Source organism: Ammospiza caudacuta, chromosome 13 (genome assembly GCF_027887145.1).
Source record: "Ammospiza caudacuta isolate bAmmCau1 chromosome 13, bAmmCau1.pri, whole genome shotgun sequence".
Taxonomy (NCBI): domain Eukaryota; kingdom Metazoa; phylum Chordata; class Aves; order Passeriformes; family Passerellidae; genus Ammospiza; species Ammospiza caudacuta.
In genome coordinates this window covers 3,218,295-3,241,774 of record NC_080605.1, presented here as the reverse complement: position 1 = coordinate 3,241,774, position 23,480 = coordinate 3,218,295, and the positions used below count along the sequence as shown (strand labels likewise).

The following is a 23,480-nucleotide window of genomic DNA, read 5'->3' as shown; positions in this document are numbered from 1 at the left end:
CGGGCGGACACTGGCCCCGGGAGGCGCTGAGCCGTGGCGGGGACACCGCGATTCCCTCACACGGGAGTTACAACCGAGAGCGCTACGCGTTCCCCGGGGCTCCCGGCCCCAGCTCCGGCCTCGGCCTCAGCTCCAGCTCCAGCTCCGGCTCCGGCTCCGGCTCCGGCTCCGGCTCCAGCTCCGGCTCCGGCTCCAGCTCCGGCTCCGGCTCCAGCTCCGGCTCCGGCTCCAGTCCCCGCCGCCCCCGCGCCGGGACCCGCAGGCCGCTCCTCCCCGTCTGGCGCGGCACGGAGGGAATCCCACGGCGGAGGGCGGGGACGGGGCCGGGCCGGGCTCGGCCGGGGCGGGGCGGCCGCAGGAGGCCGCGTCGCTGCTATAAAAGCGGAAGAGGAGGCAAGAGCTCATCTGCCTTGCCCGGTTCATCCCGCCTCGCCTGCTCATCCCGCGGACATGGCGCTGTCTGGCGACCCCCATTTCAAGAAGCTGGTGGAGTGGCACAAGGCCAACTCCTCCAAGCTCGTCCTGCGGCAGCTCTTCGAGGCCGACAAGGATCGCTTCCAGAAGTTCAGGTGAGGCCGGGCGGCCCCACGGCTGAGCGGGGCAGCGGCCGCGGGCCCTGGGGCTGCCGCGCCCGGGCGGTGCCGCGTACGAGGCCCGGAGAGCCGGGGCCGCGAGGGGCGCGGCGCGGCCGGGCCTGGCGGGCAGGGCTGGCGTGGCCCCGCTCCGCTCGCTCCCCCCGCGCAGCCCCGGCGGGGAGCGGATGGCGCTCGGCCCGCGGTGCTGTGCCCGCCACGGCGGGCGGTGCGAGGCCGATGGCGGCCCGGGCACATGAGCCGGGGGGGGCCGGGCCGGGGGCGGGGGAGCCGCTCGCAGCGCCCGGGGGGCGGCCGCGCCGCCTGCCCTTGACTCATCCTTGCAGCAGGGTACGTGCCGGGCAGCACAGCGCCCGCTGCGCTCGCACAGCCGCACTGTGGGGCGGCACTCGCAGCCTCCTGCACGCCGTGCTTAGTCACGATAAGCTCCGCGATACAATCGCGAGGGACCGCGCATCCCCTGAGCCCCCTGTGCCCGTACGAGCCCGCCCTGAGGCGGCAGCGGGGGCCGTGAGGGGGTTTAGCCCTCCCTCGCCTCTCGCCATCGCTGCTACGGAAAATGCCTTGCAGCGTAGGGGAGGAAGTAACAAGTGGTGATAGCGTTCAGAGCCTTCATCTTGTAAAATGGGACGCGGATTTTCTGTTTGCTGGAGGCCGTGCTGAGAGGGCATGTGTGTGGTTACGTTGTTGTACTATAGCAGCAGTCGGAAAAGCCTGATATTATGTGATGCATCCCAGATTTGAGTTTTAAAGTGAGCCTGAGTTACAGAGATAAACCGACCTTCCATTCTAGAGTGTTGTGATAAGACTTGTTGCGTGCAAAAAGCTTTTCATTGCTGTCCTGCGTAGAGGGATTTTTCCCCCGTTTTGAGCTCATTAGAAAATTCTTACGTTGTAACTGAAGATGGTATATGAAGTCCTGCATATATATATGTGAGATAAAATATAATTTGAATTGATGAGAAAATTATGCTGAATTTTTTGAGTACTGACTTCACCTGGCCCTTTTAATAGGGGCCATTTCTTATTTTTAAGAAATTGATCAGTAATATCTTATAAAGTCTGCTAGATCCTCACTAATAGACTTAGCTCCCATTGCAAGTTTTCCTTATCTCCAGTATTTTTTGGTGAGATGGTCTTTACTGCAGTTATTTATTTCAAATAGCTCCTCTAATTCATGCCCTTTTGTGCTGCCCATAAGTAAACAGTTGCAGTGTCTTAAGTTTGCTTCATCTGTCTTAATCCTTTCTTTTAATTATTTCAGTCCTGTTTCCTGCAAAGCCATCTTGTTCTAGTCCAGGAGAACTTCCTCATAGCAAAGTACAATTGCAGAGCTGATAGCTTCACTGGTGCTCTTGCCAGTGCTGGCTGCTCTGAGCCAGATCAGCAGGAGTATGGTAGCTAATATCTGTGGAAAATTGTTTTCTGGTGGTTTGGCCACGTGGTCCTGTGTCATTTGCAACCTCCCTCATGTGAAATTAAGGTTTATGAGTATTTTTTAGTTCTGGTAGATGTTGTTGTAAAATCATTGACTTCCTTCATTTAAAAGGAAAAGAGAAACCTACCCAGGTGAAAGTGCTTCCTGATACTGGTTCTGGAGGGATTTCAGACTGGTGTTAATAGTTTTTAATCTGAGTGTTTTATATCTGGGCACAAGTGTCTATTTAATATTATTGGAAGAACCTTACACTCGCTGATTGCATCCTATCAAGTATATATACAAAACATCCTTTCTTCCTTTTGACGTTTTTTTCCTAGTTCAGAGTTTGTATGTCCTGCTTGCCTGATAAGGAGTGTAGCCACACCTGTAAGTGATCTTTGCCTTCTTTGCCACCCAAGGTGGTGAGGTAAGGCCTGATAGGAACAGGACTTCTTATCAACATGGGTTGTTCAGTGGAAACTGCTGGTTTTGAAAGGGTTAGAAGAGATATGATGCAGCCATCACATACTCAGCAGGTAAGGGATGTCTGGGTGTGACAGAGGTACCCCTGATACAGACAGAAAGTGTTAGAATGACACTCCTGCAGCTTGGCTTGTCCGCTGTCAAGGATAAGAGTAAATGGAATGTGAGTGTACCTGGGTAATGTGGTGGGAGATGCAATCATTGGGATGCTGCAGGCTAAGGCTGCATCACCTGGAGGTGCCTGTGGCCTACGTGACAAGGCTCTTGTCCCCCTGAGCAGCACTGCCAGAGCTGCTGCATTGCAGAGTGGGTGCTTGGGAGAGCACAGCTCAGCTGCAGGGCTTGGGGCCTCTGCTCAAACAGAGGGTGGATGGATCCCTTGCTATAAGGGCTTACACAGGATTGCATTGTACACTGTGTGCTCCACCTTGTGTGTGGCAAGTTAAATGGGGAGGCCATTCCTTGATTTGGCTTTGCCTGGAAAGTCTTGGGTAGCACATTTCTGCAGTTTCTTCAAGTGAGCAGTGGCTTGAAGAGCCAGCCATCCAGCCATAATTTCATGAGAGATTTTGTCTTCTAGGTCTAGTGAGATTGATTTTCGTTCATATATGTAAAGTAATGAATTGTAGGTGGGAGACATTTCAAGTAAACATGAAATCCTTTTCTTTGTGGAGTAGAGCACTGGGAGAGGCTATCAGCTGCAGTATAATGTAGAAGGAGAATTCCAAGAGTTCTACTTCTCTGAAGTGAAACTGAAGAAGTGTTAGTGTGCTGATGGTCTTGCTGTACCATTAGTGAAATGTCTTCAAGTCTGAGATGTCTTTAAATAAATTGCATCAAATATCAAAGACTTGTTCTCTTTTCCTTCCATGCTGTATCTGAGTAACAGTTGTGGCAGGTGAGCCCAACCAGTCCTTCCAGTAGCTAGCCATATTCCAGGGATCCTGGTGCTGGGGGTCAGGGTGTCAGGATTGATGTTGGCATCCTGAGCAGAAGGGTGGTTAGCAGCACTGATACTGCTTTTCCTATTAAAGAAACATGGTTCTGAGACTGTGCTTGAAGACACCTTCCTTTCCTCATTCATGCTTATACTTTAGGGCCATAAGAAGGATGTTACTGTTAATGAACAGTTAATGAAGTTAACAGTAAGTGAAATCACTGAAATGTTAAGGCCTTGCTGGTTATTACTGTTATTGTGAGTTCAGCTCCATTCTTCCTTTGAAGAATCTTGCCTGCTCTGTCATGTTATATGTGAAGAGCAATTATGCTGTGGTGTGTCCCTGTGAAGTCTCTGGCACGTGTGGTGGCTAAAATAACAGAGCATGTTTCTGTGCTCAGGTGTTGAGAAAGAAGCAGGGGAGACAATGAACAGGGCAGAAACACAGAATTTAGATGGCTGCAATTTCCTGTGGGGTGTGTGTGGAGCAACAGGGAGAGGAAGATGTGCTTTTATCAAAGGCTAACTTACAGAATTCAGCTCTTCAGTTAGAGTAATTTATAGATTTGGTTGGAAATTATTGCTAAGAAGAAATTGGTAAAACAATATTGTAAAGGATTAGAGGAACTACGGAACCTGTCACACAGATACAAGGATAGTAAATACAAATGGGCTCACTTGGCTTCTGCTGGGCTCCCATTGCTGTGTTTCCTCTCAGATGTGAACCTACAAGTGCCTCTATTCTGATGGGTTAGGCTGCAGCTTGCAGGTAATTTGTAAAACAATTTGGAGCCCTCCACTGAATCAATGAGGATAGTGAGACTAAACCATGCACAAATGGGATTTAATTCTGCATAGTAGTTGGCAATGTTTCTGTTCATGATGTTGTATAGATTTTTCAATTAGACTTGTTTAAGACTCCGTATGAAAGAATGACAGGACCTTTAGGAAGACAGTTTAATTTTCCAGCAGCAGAACAATGTGAAAAGCTCTTTACTGATAATACATTAGGAAAAAGCTGATTATTGCTAGAGAATGCTAGTGGAAACAATATGTCATTGTCCAACTATGCATCAAATACACTTAATTGTATTTGGGTTTTCACAAGCAGAAAGTGGACACTAATTCAGATTGTGGAAAAACACGGTTTTCAAAAACCAGCAGTCGTTTTATGAAACTTTTTGGGCAAATTGGTCACTCTTCTTTACTGAGTTAGTGTTATTAGGATTCCCATTATTTTTGTAATCTATACAGAGTTACCATTGTCTCCCTTAAAACAGTCACCCCTCAGGAATGTGCAATTAAACAACCTATTGATTTTTGGCAGCTTGACCCTGAATACTGACCATGGGGATATCTTGCTGGATTACTCCAAGAACCTTGTTACAGAAGAAGTGATGAAAATGCTGATGGAACTGGTAACTATTTAAAATCTTGCATTAATAAACAAAATAACTTTTACCTGCAACTCACTATTCTAGCATTGTTTATAAACATTAGCTAACATATAAGTTAAAAGGCATCAGTTTACAAGTCTTGGCAGGATTCAAATTCTTGCATTGTCATCTAGCCCCGAGTTACAAAGCCATTTTTCAATGCATATTTGCATAAAAATGTACTTTGAAAAGGAAAATATTTTTTTTTTTTACCTAGAATCTAGTGGATCTTTTAATCTACCATAATTTTTGTTTCTCTGTCTTGTGTTAAATGTTCATACTCTTTAATGTAGCTGAATCTTTGTAATGCATGTTGGCTTCCACTATTTTAAGAGGAATCTATATTTACCTTTCTCAGGCAAAGTCAAGGGGTGTGGAAAGTGCCAGGGAGCGCATGTTTAGTGGAGAGAAGATCAACTTCACTGAGGTAAGGCTATTTCTGTCTATGGTTCTTTCCACTTCAGTTGTGCTTATTATGGATGTTTATGCAAAGCCTGAAAAAACTTACTTTAAATACTTCATTGAAATACTCAGTGATTGTAATTTTTGCTGCACTACTTCAAGAGAAAATTTTACAGTTCTTACTAAAAATACCTCCTTCCTTCAGTACATCTTATTTTAGAGATTTTGGTGGTATTTTTTTTCTCTTTTCTATTTTGTGGAGAGGAAGATGAGTTAGACCTTGCAAAGGACAGGGAGCAGAGTATTGCATTACATGATTTTTGCCTGGTGTTACTGTTCACAAAGCTTAGTAAACTGCCTAAAGGGTGTGAAGGGAGGATTGTGTAAGACCTCATCTCTTGTGATGCTGCTTGTCTTTTGGTGCAGTTAACAGTTGAGAATATAAACAGTCTTGGGAAATTAGCCATGTATTTCAGTGAGAGGATGAGTACCTTCCTCCTTTTGTAAATCTGAAGGTTCTAGTTATGACTAAATCTTTACTAAAACATATAGAAAGCCAACTGTACTTTTTCTGATGTTAAAAATGGGATGAAAACTGGGAACTCCACAGTACAGTCGGTTTAATTAGTCTGCATTAAAAATTAGGGCTACTAAGTATGTTTGAGGCAAATTCAGAGGAACCAGTATTTCCTTTGAGTTGGCTATTGACTGGTTTAGCTATTGCACAAGCTATTTGCCTAAAGTAACTCAGCAGTTGGACATTGTATTGTTTGTGAATGATTCATGTTTGTGAAAAGGCACAGACAGAAAGAAATACAGTTTCACTGGAGAAGTGGTTCCTGTTCCTTCTGCATTATTGCCTTCATTTCACAGATGTAGCTACTGAAAAAAGAAAGCAGGGAAGGAGGGTGAGGAGTCTTAAATCTGTCTGGAGGTTGTTTTGTCTCATACTGCCTTTCACTAGCCTTATGGAACACAAATTATCATGGAGTTAGCCATCTCTGTATTATAGAGTTGTTCTTCATTGTGTATTGAGAGCAGGTGTAGCAGTTATAGTGTCAGAAGGGTACAGTTTGCACAGAAAGCACCTAAACACAATATCAAACTCTGTGTTTGGTTTCTGCTGCTAGCTTCCTCTTTTCCTGCTGTCTTGATACCACTTTGTGTATCTTGTAAGTCTAGAAACACCTCTTCATATCAGGCTATTCCTCAGTTACTTCCTTCCATTTCAGAAGGTGACTTAGATGGGGTTTGTGTAATTTTTGTTTGTATAGAATATCAAATCAGGTTGGTTTGGCTCTGGCATAGGAGAATGTGGACAATGTGAAGCTGTCAGGTGTCAAACAGCATGAATAAACCTAAAGCAGTAAGACAGGAGGGAGCTTCTTGATGGCAAGAACTGACTCGTCCACTGCTCTTAATCTGCTGTAGAACATTCTTTGGATTTTTGTCTGAAGTATTCCACACTTGTCTGTTTGCTGCAGGCATTGGCTGCATGGTGTGTGCTTATGTGGAAGTTCTTTATAGTGCACCCATGTGTGTCACTGCCAGGTGTTTGTCCCAGATGAGTTAAAACTTGGAGCTGGATATGGTGCAAAGAGCATTACAGGATAACTCACCTGAGCATTCATCCTGGGGACAGGCTGTATGGCCTGCATGGTGTTTAGGGAATACTTCTGCTTAACCATAGGGATCAGGTGAAGCATTCCTCCTCTTGACCAGACAAAGCATCCTTCAAGCTTGATAGTGAGCAGTACTTAGCAAATACCATTCCATGGCTGAGTGCTGCAAAAAATCTTCTCTGTTCACCCCAAATTTGAGTGGGTATACTTTAATTAGCAAGTGAAAGAGGGTTTTTTGTATTCCAAGTCAGTAACCACAAACTCAATGATTTTTGAATTAGCATTTGGTATTTAAATCATAACTTGGCAGTTCATATTGTCTGTGTTGTTTTTGTCTCACAGTGCCTGTCATTGTGGAACAATGAGGTAGAGCAGACTAATTTTTTAATTTGTTCATTAGTATTGACTAATTCCTTCATTCTGGATTAAAACTGTTAAGCTCTTAAAACCACAGGGCAGATTTTGGTGCTTTGACTTATGTGCAGCTGTGGAGAAATAACATAAATCCTGTGTGCTAAGAGATTTTTTTCTTATAGCACAACCACTACATATATTTGGTGTGCAAGTGTTTAGGCAGTATTTAATTGTGAGCAGTGGTTAGAGGGATGTGGCTATTGTATTCTTTGTTGTCAAATGTTTAAATTATTTCTCTTCCTATATTAAATGGAGTACTCAGGATAATTGAGAAGATGTCTGGGAAAATAACTTCAGCTGCTTGTTGTAATTGATTTTTTTAGTGTTGTCATCAGTAAGAAACAATTTCATTCTTGAATACCTAAAGCATGCCAAAATAAAGATAGCTGGGTCATGAATATTGCTGGATTCTGAACTTTTAAAGGGGTTTTGAGCCTTTTCTCCCAAGTGAACTCTTACTTTGCATACTGTGCTGTTGTAAGCCCCCTCACTGAATTGGTGAAGTAGGGGGTGATTGAGGTGGCCACTGCTGTGAGTATGCACACACACTGAAAATGCTGCTCTACTAATCCCAGTTAATCTAAAGGATTTTTAAATCTTGATGACTATACTGCCTTCTGGATGAGGATCTGAGGCCCTGGGGTGTAACTTGGGAAGATCCTCATCTTGATTTTCCCCTTGTTTCAGAACCGAGCTGTGCTTCACATTGCCCTGAGAAATCGCTCCAATGTGCCGATCCTCGTGGATGGGAAGGATGTTGTTCCAGAAGTCAACAAAGTGTTGGACAAAATGAAACACTTCTGTCAGGTATAGTACCACCACAGCTTATTTTTTATGTATTTGTTTTATACCCATCCAGGTTCTTACATGTGGATTGTAGGCTGGTTCACTTGAATTGTGTCCTTCTTTAAGGTTTGCAATAGTTCTGGCTCAAGCATGGAGTTGGAGCTGATTTTATTGATCCACTTTTCTCTCCCTGTTTCCAGTTTTTCTTTAATGGGCTCCCTAGTTTTTGTTCCTTCAGCAGTAATCTTGTGTGTACTTGGGAAGTCCTGTAAATCATTAAGTACCATTCAAATATTACTTTATTTCTTGCTAATTTTTCAACTAATTGGCTGCACCAGGTAGAAACTGCCTCTTAACATTTGTGCAAGATCAGGAGGGAGGTAGAAGTTGCCAGCTCAATTGCAATTTGATTATGCTCTACTTAAATAGTTCCTTAAGGATCTCCTGGTTTTAGGTCAAATTACTTTAATTCTATTCTGTTTGCAGAGTATCCACCTGGGTAGTTTTAATGCATTTTAAACGAGGCTGTGAGGACCTGGACCTGCTTGGTTGCTGTTGTGAGTCTTAGCCAGGTGCTAGAGCCCTGTTTCACTGCAAATTCTTGCATCTAACCCATGCAGAATGGGCTTGCATTCTGTTCTGTTCTTAATAATAAATGCCAAAACCACAATAACTGACACCAGCTGGTGTGGATTTGGTACTTTCTTCATATGCTCTGAGACTTGAATGGCCATGGAAATTCTGTGGTGTCTAATCAGCTAGAAATTCTACAGTGCCAAGGTTTTGGTAGTGCAAAACAAGGGTTTTCACTGGTGCCATCCTCTTGTTTGCTCTATGGTTTCAATGATCAGAATCTGTGAGTATCACTTTCATGTGGCTGTATCTTCTCTGCAAAATAAAAACAATGTCAAGCAGTTTCTTTAAAAATATTAACAAAAATGCTGGTTTCAGTTGACTTAGCAGATGGAATTTTTGGACTGTGGCAATATCATCTATGGGTACAGGAAAGCTGTTACTAAAAATGGATTTTCTGTTTGGAAAAATGAGAAGCTTAAGCATTTGTAGTGAAGGAGAGCAAATATCAGCATAACTAAATGCTATGTAGAAAAATTGCTTTAGAATTGGAGAATGTAATTGGAAGTATTCATGATACCAGGAAGATGGTTTTTGTGATTGGAGCAGATTGAATGCATAGGTGGTAGATGATGGACAAAATTCAGTGTAGAGTTTCAATTAATGATTGGAATTTTGTTTTGTTTCAGTGATGCTTAAAGATTAGGAATAGAGCAGGAACTTAGACCATGTGCTGTTAAGGTGCAGCCCAGAAATAAATCCTAATGCAAAGCATACTTGCAAGAGAAAAGCTTTTAGAGTGGTTTGCCAATACATCTCTTATCTCTGTGGCTTTATTCATACTGTCTTCAGCTTAGTTAGTGAAGCTCTTTCTAATTAAAGACACTTAAAGAACAGCTTCAGGTTCAAGTATTTGTTGCACATAGTTTAATGCCCAAGATTTTATCATTTTTGGATAGGTGTCTCTTGCCTTAGCAAACACTGTAAATGCTACAGCAGTTCACACAGTAGGGAGAGAGCTTTAAATTCTTTAAGTGTTTGATGTTGCAGTGTTTTTGCTTCTATCTCAGACATAACACGATGTCTAGCTAAGAAGGTGGCTCTGAGTGTAAGCCTTAATGTTGGGAGGCTTGAAAGCTGTCTTTGGCAACTTTCTACAACAGTACCTGAAAACAAAGCCTGTTTCCTGGTCCTGGGTTAGCATCAGTAGCTTTAGTGCAAGTATAAAATGGTCATTGTGTGTTTTATGGTTTTTTTTTGCCACAGAGGGTGCGCAGTGGGGAATGGAAAGGCTACACTGGCAAGGCCATCACTGATGTGGTCAATATTGGCATTGGTGGCTCTGACTTGGTAAGCCCTGACTTCTCTACACCCTGCCCATCTCTGTGTACGCTTCCAGTGAGGATAAAATCTAATTGTGGCTTCTGTGCAGGGCCCTCTGATGGTAACTGAAGCCCTGAAACCATACTCCAAGGGAGGCCCTCGTGTCTGGTTTGTATCCAACATTGATGGTACTCATATAGCCAAAACCCTGGCTGAACTCAAACCAGACACCACTCTCTTCATCATTGCATCAAAGGTATGTCTGAGACAAGCTCTGCCTTGGCCTGCTCTGCTGTGAAGAGTTCAGTCAGAGAGGGCTGTCCACAGGAATATCCAGACCAGGGGCTTCCATTGTGGATTATTTCTAAGCAGGCCTGTTGTGATTTTTTCTGAACTTGTAGTACAAAGTTGTGTTGCTGCTGAAATACTGGGGGATCTGTAAGTCAAATGCTGATAATTACTTAACCTAAATAAGAGATAGGAACAATTTCATGTTGTCTGGGGTTTATTTCTCAGTCAATGCAAGTTTTGGCTTTATTCACAGAAGTTTATTTTCCTGCACGTCTCTGTAGGTGGAATGTAGGATCCAATGTAGCTATTTCTTTGGAATTCTGGATATTATTTCATTCCTAAAGGACTTTTGATCCTTTATGTACAGTGGACTTGTTAAATGTTCTGGTTTTTTTGCATTAATGAATTGCATGTTCTTTAAGAATCTCCATTTTATAGGGTAGTCACAACACCTTCACCTAAATAACTTAAATGCTGAGTTCCTTGAGCACTATAAAAGCTAAGCTGCTTTACTTAAAGAGGTAAAGATAGTCTGCTGCTACTTCATAAGGTGACACCTATTTCTGACTGCAGACTGAATAGCTGCCTTTAAGTCTTGCCTTGCTAAGAACTTACTCTGTAAGCAATAATTCCAGCAGCCCTCTCCCTCTGAGGAATGCTTGTCTGGGCAGAGGAAGGAGGTGGGGACAAACTCCATGGTTACATAACTTGGGTTGCCTTCGTTTGTCAAGCACAGTAGAACCTTTCTGCTGTTGGTGAATGTGTGTGCAGTGCTGGTCATGCTCTGCAGTGCTCATTAGCTTATCTTGGCTCTGCTGCAGCTGAGCACAGCTTATGGAGCAATAAGGAAACTGCACACAGTAATACTGATGGTCACTTGCAATAATGAGTCCAGGGATCACAGTTCAAAGGCTTAGAAAACTGCCAGATTGAAAGAGTAACACTTGAGTTTGTTTGCCAGACTGTAGTTAGCTAATTGGGTATGTTTGGAAGAGGATGAATGACATTTTTTTTCTTTCCATAACAGGCTTATGTTTCATAATGAAGTATTTCTGGAGATGGATGAGAGTAGGATGAGTCTAGTGTTCACCCTTAAAGCTAAATTTTGATGGCTGAGTAAATCAGAATGGTTGTAGATACTTGCAAAGCTGCATGACTGAACTTCTGTGCACATTTTGTAAAGCAGGAAAATGTTTTCCTCTAATCAGCAAAAGGAAAATTATGATGAGAGTCTTGGCAGAAATGAGTGCTCTTCCATGAAAAAGTAGGAATGGAAGAACAATAGGACAGTCCATCTGGGTTATCCTGTTTAGATGTTCAATTAGTTTGTTTTTAGTTGAACAGTAAAACTTGGGTCTTTTACTAAAAATACTAAAGTAGAGAATTTTAGTCTCAAGGTTTTGCAAAACAGTTTGGGGAATGGGAAGGCAGGAGATGAGGAATAATTATTCCAACTTCAGATACATACTAGTTTAAAACTAGATGGGTAAATCTAGCAATATTAGTGTTCACTGGATTAATAAGCTTTTTTTTTTCTGTAATCTGGCAGCAGCTGTGTTATGAACATCTAGAATCACTCTGCTCTAGTTATCTGACATGTGATGCTGTAGTAACCTGAAGTTGTTTCCATGTGAAGAGTACTGTTTTACTTATTTGCTTGTTTTTCACTGTGCAGACCTTCACCACACAGGAAACCATCACCAATGCAGAAACAGCCAAAGAGTGGTTCCTGCGTGCTGCTAACGATGTAAGTCTCAGATGTGCAGCCTTAGTAACAGAATGCAGCAGTTTTTGTTGTGCAATTTCTTCCTGGTCATTCTGTGTGCCTTGGAGCAGAGCCAGTAACAGCCCAAACAAGCTTAGCAGATGATGTACTTAGATCATTTCAGGGCTTTGGTAATGACAGGCTGTTTTGTCCAATCAAAGTGATAACCCACTAGTTTTTCATTATAAATGGTTCTCATGCATTGTTCCTCCAAATCTTGCCTGTTAAGTAATAGAGTGTAGTGTTTGCTTAGAGCTAACCAATAATTTGGTAGAACTACTAGTAATGAGAAAACAAGATAGTGTGTGTGGTACTAAATTATTGAAATTATTGCTAAGTCTTTAAAAACTAGAAGTGAAGCTATGGTTGGAACAATACACTGACATTTCTATGGCAGATGGCTGTGCTATGAATAGAAACCTTGTGTTTGGCTCATTCTCTCCTATTTTGATCTCTTAAAGGAAAAAAGCAGATAGTGCCTGTTCAGGTGATTAAGATGTGGTCAGTGACCTGTTCCAGTCTGGGTAGCTGTACTGAGTTTGAAAGCTGGGCTTTGAAATTCCCCCTTACACTACTGTTCAGTCAACTCATCTTTGTCACAACACCTTCTAAAAGACTCTGGAGCTTGGTATTTATCAGTAATTCCAGTTGTCTTGGTTTTTTGCCCTGGCTGGAAGGGTGGTGGGTGTCCATGGAGCTCCATCTGCTCCAGAGCTGTGGTGGTGTCCAGGCTGGGAACACTGAAGGAGAGGCTGTGCCCCTCTCTGGAGGGCTTGATGGGAATATCCCAGAGGGTTCTCTTTGGGTATGCTCCCAAATCCCACACTGAATGTGAATAAGATGATTTCAAATTAATAACAACTGATGATAGTCAACAGCATTTTGTTTAAATGGTAGCAGATCAGCTTTACAACCAGAAATTAAAATAGTTAATATTCTAGATCTAACTATTTTTTTATTTTTATTTCAGCCTTCAGCTGTGGCCAAGCATTTTGTTGCCTTGTCTACCAATGCTGTAAGTATAGTCAATCTAGTTAATTTTTTCCTATGTACCTTTAAGGCAGCCTTACCTTAAAATCTAGCAAGGAAGCCTATCCTTTAAGATACTTGAGTACCAAATTTTTGCATTCCTCCTGAATGGAAGCTTTTTTTTCCTACTCAGAGTAACTGAAATACTTCTAGAGTATTGAACTGTACTAAGACTGGACTTAGATTATAGATGTGTGCTCTTCTGCTAAAGCTTTAAATCTGAAATCAAGAGCTCTTGTGCCTGGAATGACTTGTTATTTATGAGTGTTACCTCTAATTGCCTAAGTTGTGTATGAATGCAGTTATATAAGCAAATGTTATTCAAACTCTAGGTAAGAGCTGAAATAGTGGAGGCAATTTGAAAAATGCTTATGATGAGCACACTGTGTGGTGCTTCATGCAAAAGTTTGAAGTAGAGAGACTGTCAGTAACTAGAAAAGCACTGAAGTCATTGGCAGGGTGTCAGGGACTGACATTATGGTTCTGGTAAATGTAAACTGAGTGTCAGTCCAGCTTTAACTGTATGACCACTTAGATTCATCAGGAAATGAATGTATGGCATTGATTTTTTAATTGTGAGTAGTGATAGTTATTTCTGGGAATGAAAATGTAATTTTTGTGATGGATGCAATGCATTTTTTAAAATAGATGTAGTTGTAGGATTGTTTATTTAATAGATACCAAACTTGTATTTGCTTGCTTGGTGTAAAGCTTTTTGTGATTGTTGGTTTAACTGATGGTGTTTTTTCATGTTTATTTTAGCCTAAAGTTAAAGACTTTGGAATTGACCCAGAGAACATGTTTGAGTTTTGGGATGTAAGTAAATGTCTGATGTTATGTGGTAGATGTTAACTGTTAGCTTTTTCTGAAGCAAGTAAGATGATTTGAACTAGCTGTCTTGAAACTGCAAATGCAGTTTTAAAACAGCAACTCCTAAATTGTAGGAGTTGTATGCAGTGCACTGAAAACCCCTGACTAAAGGAAAATAGAGAACTCTTGCCCAGTCTGTTAAAATCTTCCAGTCAAAGGTCTGAAGAGGAGCCCTCCATGTTCTTGGCTGTCTAATCAGCTGCTGAGTAACAGGAGATAGTCTTGACTTACTGCTCTATGCAAGTAGTTATTATAAGCTGTGACATTTGCCTCTTGGTGTCTATGGTATATAACCTAGGCCTGGTAAAGGTCAGGCATCAGAAATGGGAGCCTGATCAGAGATTTTGTAGCAGATGCATATTTTAAGTACACTGCCCTTAGTCTTGGTTCTTATACTTAATTAGAAACAGGTTGGTATGTCTCATTGACTAATTGCCTGACAAATAAACTGCTGTTCAGGAGTTGTTTGGAATGTTACCTTTCCCAAGTGTCAGAATTTTGCTGAAGCAGGCTTTCCCTGTAGAGGAGTGATATTATGAAAGCAGTTATACAAGCTACAAATAATGGATTTGGAAGTTAACTGGAATCAAGCTATTTACTTAAGAGATGTTATAAAAATTGGACAAGTAGGATAATGTCAGACTCAAAAAAGGCATTCATTAGGGTGCACTGTAAAGTGCAGGTTCCCTTGACTATGCCAAGTATCCATAGTGCACTATAACCAGAAGGATAATTGATTTTGCTGGGAACATTCTAAACACACACTGCTGTTTTCTAATAGTTTGAATGTAAAATCCTTGCACTTCTCCAACTCAGCCATGTCTTGTTTGCAGTGGGTTGGTGGTCGCTACTCCCTGTGGTCTGCCATTGGTCTCTCCATTGCCCTGCATATTGGTAGGTGTTCCTGGGATGTCACCGTGCCAAGAATTGCTCTGTTTGCTTCAGGAATGTAACTGTGGAGTGCATTAACAGCAGTGGATTGTGAATCAGACTTGGGGCAAATAGTATTTACCTGCCTGCTCTGAGTGCTTGAATGTGGGTGCTAAAAAACAATCTGGAATGTAATGGAAATGTTGGTATTTTAGTACTGCAAATACAGTTTTGGAAATTACCCCATACTTGGGGACAAATAGTCAAATTGCATTGCTTTATTCACAAAACCAAAAGTGCCTGATTAATGTAAAGCTGTGGCAGTGTTGAAAATCAGACCTTGCATGTGACACTGCTAAACTTTAAGCAGGATATTTAGTATCTTTTAGTATACACACACTAACACCAAATCCTGTCTCTGGTTCTGCATATGAGCTCTGTTTAGCATTGTTAACTATGTTCTTATACTATTAATTCCTTTTGTTTCCAGTACTTTGTCTAGGCTATAGAGCCTGATGATTACTTTTGTTCCCTCATCACTGTTTTCAGATGTTTAAAGTCTGAAACTGTAATGTCATTTATTTTTCTAGGCAAAAACTAGAATTCCCTTAGACTGGGATTAGGAGAATAACATTTGGTTTAGTATTTTTTGGAATTATATGAATAGGAGTTTTCATGTGTAGAAAAACCTATTATAAGAGCAAAATAAACAAGTCAGGCACTTAGTGTTTCATCTGCAATAAGCTGTTCACTGCTGCTGTCAGACAGATTTGGTGCTGACTGCTGACATGCCAGCCTATCTCCACTTCTTCCTCTTAGACCCCTCAACTCCCACAGCTGGCCTCTGACTGTAGGTAGAGCTGCTGCTTTGAGTCCAAACACTTCACCTCCCAATTGCTGTGTAGGAATCAGGATTTCTGTTTTTTCAAGACTAGCCTTAGTGAAACTATTAATTTGGGAAAGTGAGTGGAGGTTTAAATACCCTAACTACAAAGCAAAGAAAGCTCAGGTGAATTGTTGGTGAGAACAGGGAAGGGAGGGGTAGCCTTTTTCTTTGAGAATATCTTATTAGAGCTGTTCTTCCTCACACCAGTGCAGAAATCCCTGCTGTGCTAGCCTTGCCCTGTTTTTGGCAGATGTGTCTCCCACTGGCTGTGATTAAGTATTCAAACTTGCTAAAAACTGTGGCCTCAAAGTAGACTCTGTATTAAAGGCCTCTGTTTTCCTTCTGGTTGCTCATTCTGTCTGAATGGAGATTTTAGGCAAAGGCTTTTGAGTTATGTTTTATGAAGTTGGACTTGCTCTGAAATCTGGGCTTTAAGCATAAGTCAATGTCTGGCTTACGGGATGCAATATCAGGAGAAGTCTGAGTGCACCTTTAAACTTGATTAGTAGTTGGGAGTCTGGCTGCATACAAGGAATCAAAACTGTTTCACAGTTGTCTCTATAGGAAAAATCAAGTTTGAGTTGTAATAGTAAATACAAACTGTCTTCTTTCCATTGTTAGGTTTTGACAACTTTGAGAATCTGCTTGCAGGAGCCCACTGGATGGTGAGTGTGGGATGCCCATTTCAGATTTGTTCCTGTTAGTAAGGAAATGGAAGGCATGTTGATTTCTAAAGTCCAGCTCCCCACATCCTCAATGATGATAAAATGACAGTTTGTGGGGAGCTTGCACAGGACCAACACAACAATAAAACCAATGTAGGAGTTGGGAGGGATGGCAGTTGCTTTGTCAGAAGTGTAACTCTGCTTTGTGTGGTGCAGGACAATCACTTCCACACTGCCCCCCTGGAGAAGAACGTGCCGGTTCTGCTGGCCATGCTGGGGGTGTGGTACATCAACTGCTACGGCTGCGAGACGCACGCCCTGCTGCCCTATGACCAGTACATGCACCGCTTCGCTGCCTACTTCCAGCAGGTAGGGCTGGCCTCAGCCTGCAGCCAGTGCAGGGAGCATCCTGCCCTGCTTCAGCATCCTCTGTGTGTGTGTGAGATAAAACTGCAGTCCCTTAGTGCGTGCCTTCAATTGCCTTGAAAGGCTGGTGCCAAGATCAATACAGCTTATTTCCTCACTTAGACCTTTTCCTCATATGTCTGTTATCTTGGCGTCCATAAATGAGTCAGCTGTATCCTTCATGCTTAGAAAATTTCTATAAACAAGCACTATTTATTGCAGTTGAAGTATATATGGAAACTGATACTGAGTGATCCTGCCCTTCCCTTCTCTAGGGTGACATGGAGTCTAATGGCAAATACATTACCAAGAAAGGCTCTCGTGTGGACTACAGCACTGGCCCTATTGTGTGGGGAGAGCCTGGCACCAACGGGCAGCATGCTTTCTACCAGCTCATTCACCAAGGTAAGCAAACTGTTAAATACCTTCTTCTGGAAGTAGTCTGAATGGCTGCTGAGTCTGCACTTGTTTAGAGGTTGGACTCCTATCTGAGCTAGCATCACATTGCTATGGGTTTTAATTGGCAGCTTGTGAAGACTACAAGATGCAGGTTTTAACTACAGTAAGGAGGACAAACAAAGCTGAAACTCCTGAGCTGTATTGTTACTTCCCCCTGCTGCAAATAATAATGGTCTTCTATAAAGCTTGTAAAAATGACTGAGTCTGCCAGCAGCTCTGAAAATAGGGTGAGAAGTGAAGGTTTTCTAAGACTTACCTGAAGCAGAGTTATTTACCTGGCTTTTCTTGCAGGAACTCGCATGATTCCCTGTGACTTCCTGATCCCAGTGCAGACCCAGCACCCCATCAGAAATGGCTTGCATCACAAGGTGAGTTCTTTGTCAGGGCACCCCATTTCTTGTGGCTCAAGGCACTGAAGCTTACTTGATATTGCAGTATGTGATATTTCTAACTGTCTCTTTGAAACTCTACACAAAAGCTCTGTCAACAGTCACAACAGATTTAAAAATACCTAGATTATAATTGCAAGTTATATGTAACATGTAATGCAGTGGTATGTTTATTCTTGAAGTGATTGCAGTGACAGTGGTGTTTACTGTGGGCCTACTGAAGCTGGAAAGAGTTGAGCCATTAAGTGTTTAAAATTCCTTGAAGAATTTTAAGAAATGTAGTTTTTGTAGAGTAGGAAGAAGCAAATTCTCAGACCTGATGTGGCACCATCTCTGACGAAGCTTTCAAGAATTAAATTCTAGAACAAAATTTGGAGAATGTAATCGTTAATGGCTGGGGTGATGGCCTTCTATACAGATGTTCATAACCTGTCCAGTTTTTAGTTTATCATCTGACTAAGTATTTTCAATGAACTAAAATTGTTCTTAACTTCTGAGGGTGGAAACATGTTCTGGTTAACTATTTCCTGCATACTTCACAAAAAGCATCTTTAGTCACTGAATTTCACTCTTGTTGTGATTTGAGATTACAAGTGCTATTAGCATTGTGTAATAGTAATCTTTTGTCAAGTAAGACCAAATACAAGTGAAAATTCTAAGTATGACTTCACAAAAGAACAGGAAAAAAGGTTTCATTTGACTGTAAAAGGCTTATTGTGTCTTCAGGTAGGAGAAAACCAAAATAAATTTGCAGGCTAGCATTAGATTGGGAGCAATTAGTTAGAACCTTGCACTGCATTGGTAGGGATTGGTGTATGGTAAGCTGTGGGGATTTCCTGCATACAGATGAGTAAATACATCTGTATTTACCTTTGACTAATCCTTGCACCTGGCTTTCCATGAGGTGGTGTAGAATGAGATAAAATCATAGATTATACTGTGTGAAAGGGCTGTGTGAAGTCCAGGCTCCTCTGGTGCCTTTAGGAAACTTGCTGCCAGCTTGAGCAGGAGCAGGATTTTGCAGAACTGTCCTGGTTGTCTTTGGATACATGGACTTTAGTACATGTGTTAATAGTGTCTAAGTCCCCTGGCACTCTGAGGTAAGAAGCAATAGCTAAAATGGATACATATTTTACTGCCAGTATTAAAATTGATACATACTTTACTGCCACAGTGCTAAAGCAGATTTGTAAGTCTAGGCTAGGTCTTGGTATGGGCTCAAGCACCAGGTGCCAGTATTCCAGCTATGCAAACAGTGCCTTGTGTTTGTTTGTACCTGCTAGATCCTTTTGGCCAACTTCCTGGCTCAGACGGAGGCGCTGATGAAGGGGAAGACGCCTGAGGAGGCGCGCAAGGAGCTGCAGGCGGCCGGGCTGAGCGGGGACGCGCTGGAGAAGCTCCTTCCCCACAAGGTGCCTGGGGGCTGTGGTGTGGGGGCTGTGCTGGGGGTGACAGGGCAGCTGGGGTGGGGTGGCACCGATGGCACCTTGGCAGGGCACTGGGAGCACACTGTGGCTCTGAGGCCTTGGAGGTGTTCCAGGGAGCATGGGCTATCTCAGCACTGCCCAGTGACTCTTGGGTTCCTTCTTGTAGCCCACAGTGGCCAGCAATGGTGCTTGGATCTTGGGGTCTCTAGTTGGTCAGAGTGACCCCGAGATAAGTTAGAGAGCCTCTTTTCCCAGCCTGGTGGTTGAAGAAGCAGTCAAGGCTCTTCGTTTCTTGGTCTCAAGGTTGTTTATTGTTCCTTATCTATAAAATTCTTTCTCCTGCCCTGCTGAGGTCTGCTCAGCAAGACAGTCCAGGGCACTCCTGCCTGGCCCCTGGGTGGTGTTACCTTTTTATACTAAAAACTACATGTACAGTATTTACAATAACTTCCCAATCCCTATCACCTGTGTTAGACAGTGAGCTTCTACTCTAAACCAATCTAAAAGTGCTGCCATCACAGCAGAAGATGGAGGCCAAGAAGAAGGAGGAGAAAGACCGGACATGGCCAGTTCCCTCCATCTTGCCTCCTGAACCCCCATTCTAAAAACCCAAAAAAATCTATTTTTCACCCTGTGATAAAGTCACTGTCATTCTACTTAAACTGTTGTGGCTTGTAATTCTTCATATAAGGTTGGTAATTGTTTTTTCCAAGGGCTAAATCAAAAGCACAGGGGTCTTGGGGTCTGTGCCAAGGTCTTTGAGGCCTCTGACAGGGTCTTGAGTCCTCCAGGGCAGCCAGAGGAACTTCCTGGATTCCCTCACTTGGAGACACATTTTCCATTGTGCTTGTAAAAAGAAAAAATGTGGGAATTGTACCATTTTATGGTTGAAGACCTTTAAAGCTTTCAGAACTTTGTATTTGCTACTAATGCAAATAGTGCAGTGTGCACTCTAATGAAGACACAACCTGCAAGTTTCTGATGTACTTTTTATAACATACTGGGTGACAATGTATCTCTTGTTTTGAAAGGTCTTTGAGGGAAATCGACCAACCAATTCCATCATGTTTACAAAACTCAACCCCTTCACCCTGGGAGCCATCATTGGTAAGTAAATACATTTCTCATCTGTGAATTCTAATGAAGACTTTGTGATCGAGTTTATTGATAAATCTCTTTCTGCTTTATAGCCATGTATGAACACAAGATATTTGTTCAAGGAGTTGTCTGGGACATTAACAGTTATGACCAGTGGGGGTAAGTTTTCTTTGTGTCTTGTATACTTCTTGACAGATTCTTGAATCTGTCATGAGTTAGAGAAAAGACAATCAAAAGGGTTTTATACTTGGAACACATGATTTTGGGATAGTTACAAATGACTACAGATTTTCTGGGGATAGGTTACCATGCTATAATGCATAATGACTTGTAGATAACAGGTTTGGCTAAGGACCTCTGTTGAATTTAGAAAAATACTATGAATGTAAAAAAGATGCATTTGTGACGAAAACAGTCAAGCAGGCTGAACACATGCTCTGAAAATTAGGAAGGAAAATGTTTTCTCTGTAGCATGGAAAAAAGAATTATTTACCTCTAGATTAGTAGGCAGTTTGAGTGGCATCTGATGAGCAATAGATTGATTACCTCTTAATTTTCCCGTGCTGGAGAGACAGCATTTCTGGCAGAGGTGTGTGTATGCAGCAGCCCTTGGTTTCATGCAGGCTGCATCTGTGACTGAGGGCTGTGCTGGAGCTCCATGTGTGCAGCAGCAGCTTGGGGGAATCTGTCACTGTGTCACTGAAAAATGTAGTCAGGAGTTAATCATGTTCTTTCATCTGTAGTAATATTAACTGTAAACATACTGTATGGCTTAGGTAGAGGGATTGGGAAATAAGATTGTTCAGGTGCAGCCTGCCTTGGCTGTGAGGGTTGTTCTGAAGAGCGCATTTGCTCCACAGGTGTAGAATATCAGTTTACACTAAGCTGCCTTAGTCTTCGTGTGCGTGCTTTGGTGCTGTGCTACCACAGCTTGTTCTATAACCAGATACAGTAGCAGAAACTGAAAATGGCAGACTGTGTCTAGTACAAGCTGATGTCTGCTATAAACTCTGAGATCAAGAGTGTGGTAGGAGTAAGTACAGCTTTTACTGCCACACATGAAATTCCAGAATGGCATCCAAAACTGAGATGTGGGGATGCTGTAGAACCAGCCTTGTTCCTTGCAGTTATTGGAATATCCTGGGTTCTTAGGGGGGCTGTAACTCCTGGGTAGGTGCTGGGGGTGCTTCCAGGCTGTAGCTCAGCTGGGCATTGTTTGGGTGACACAAATCAGTGCTCTGAGCACTGTCCTGTTCAACAGTGAACAGGAGCCAGCTGAGTGCACTCTGCACTGGGCCAGGCTGCATAACACAAGTGAATACTGAGGTGAAAAGACTCTGCTTGACTCTGGAAATAAAATGTTCACTTAGACATCCTGTAATCTGAGCTGTCTGCTCAGCTAAGGAACAGTGAGAACTCCAGTTTTTAATGAATGGGACTGAGTTGAATACTTCAACAGTAATTTTTGAGGGGTAAAACATCACAGTGTTCACTGGGAAGTTATTTTTTATTGGCTTCTATTTTTAATATCAATGACTTATAGTAAATACTGTCAGTTTTTAGCACTAACATTGCTTTTTCTTTCTTTTCCTGCTTTTATAAATGCAGAGTTGAGCTTGGAAAACAACTTGCCAAGAAAATTGAGCCTGAACTGGAGTCAGATGCTCCAGTGACATCTCATGATAGCTCAACAAATGGGCTCATCAATTTCATCAAAAAACACAGAGCTTGAAATGAAATACTTAGAGGCCATCGACAATCTCACCACCGAGTACCCAAATCTGTTGTAGATGTGCTTTTTTTTAGCCACTTTTAACAAAAATAGCACTTTACAGATGTAGCTCTCTTCACTTGTTGCAGTTAATCTTGTTGCGTCAAGTGTTACAAATGAAACTAGTTTTGTGAAACCCTGAGATTGTAGAGTTGCTTTCTATTTCTGTGGCTGTTAATCTGTAAAGTGCAGCTGGTATATTCCTCAATTCTTATCCCTCAACTTCCTTAAAGATGGTCACCTACTGATACTAGAAAATAAATGGTATGGTGGATGAGTAAAACTTCTTCACTCTATTTTTGAAGTGCAGCCCTAGTAACATTTGCCTCACTCACTGTGTAAGGTCCTCTGAAGCCAAGTAAGCAGACTTCTTCTTGGACTGGTTCTACTGTAAGCTGGAAACTAGAATGTGTTTAAAGAATCAGACCTACAGCCGTAGGTTGTTCAGTTACATTTCATCCCTTTTGAGCAAGATACAGACTTTTTTTTTTTCCCCCAGTGCTACTGTGAAAATGCAAGTTTACTGATGTTTGGTAAAAGAGGTCCTGTTTTGTCTGTAAGCTATGTGGACAGCTATCCAAAAACGAAGAAGGTTCCTGAAGAGACAGTGGTATCTTCACTTTTCCAAACAGTTTTCCAGAGTTTGTGAAGCAAAAGCTTGGGATCACTTGGAGAAGAAATATTTTTGGTATCCTCCAGGGGCAATTTCTCACCGTTTAATCAGCATCACTGTCTGACAACAGCAATGAAAGAAATAGAGAAACCTGATGTCAATATGTTGTTTATCCTCTTTTGTTCTCTTCTACTGTTAACCTCCTTGCTAGCAAACTGGCATGCTCTGGCTATTGTTCTGTAACACCTTTAATAAAGGTAAGACACAAGCATTAAAAGGACACTTTGGTTCTCATGCCCCCAATGGTGCCTGCACTGTGTGAGCTGGAACCCCTCAGTGCCCATCTTTGCCGTGTGGCTTCACGGGCAGGGCTGGGTGCTGCGGGCTGAGCCTGCCTGCTCTGGCACCTCCGCGGTGCTTCACCCGCTGCTTGTTTCCATATGAAAAGAGAACCCTAGAGGGAAGCAGCCTGTTCTCAGCGGGGCTTTAACCCTCTCCTCCCGCCGTGCTCAGGTGCTCGGCTCCGCTCTCTCCTCTCCCCGCCCGCTCGGTCCCTGCGCGCCCGGCCCAGACCCGCCCCGCTCCCTGAGAGATCATGGCCGCGCGCAGGGCGCCCCCTGCCGGCACGGCCCTCAGCGCTCAGCCCGCCCGCACCGCCGCCATGAGGGAAAGGCGGGTGGGCACTGCGGGACCGAGCCCGCCGCTGTCCGCACCGCCACCCCCGGGCTCTGCCGCCATGAGGGAACGGCGGGCGGGCACCGTGCGGGATGGAGCCCGCCGCTGCCCGCACCGCCACCCCTGGCCGCCATGAGGGAAAGGCGTGAGGGCACCATGCGGGACCGGCACCCCCGGGTTCCGGCGCCGTGAGGGAACGGCGGGCGGGCACCGTGCGGGACCGAGCCCGCCGCTGCCATGAGGGGAAAGCAGGGGAGTGCCGTGCGGGACCGAGCCCG

At 43.2% G+C, this 23,480-nt stretch overlaps 1 protein-coding gene across 1 annotated transcript; it reads left to right on the top strand.

The window, feature by feature from the left end:
* Positions 1–342: 342 nt before the first annotated feature.
* Positions 343–22,897, top strand: GPI (glucose-6-phosphate isomerase). The gene is made up of 18 exons (XM_058813263.1): positions 343–569; positions 4,761–4,851; positions 5,228–5,296; positions 7,995–8,114; positions 9,933–10,016; positions 10,099–10,245; positions 11,956–12,027; positions 13,016–13,060; positions 13,837–13,890; positions 14,778–14,838; positions 16,322–16,365; positions 16,582–16,734; positions 17,046–17,175; positions 17,521–17,597; positions 18,902–19,030; positions 20,077–20,152; positions 20,236–20,302; positions 21,752–22,897. Exons 1-18 carry the CDS (start codon positions 451–453, stop codon positions 21,873–21,875), a joined length of 1,662 nt encoding a protein of 553 aa, XP_058669246.1. The 5' UTR covers positions 343–450; the 3' UTR covers positions 21,876–22,897.
* The last annotated feature ends 583 nt before the right edge of the window (positions 22,898–23,480 follow it).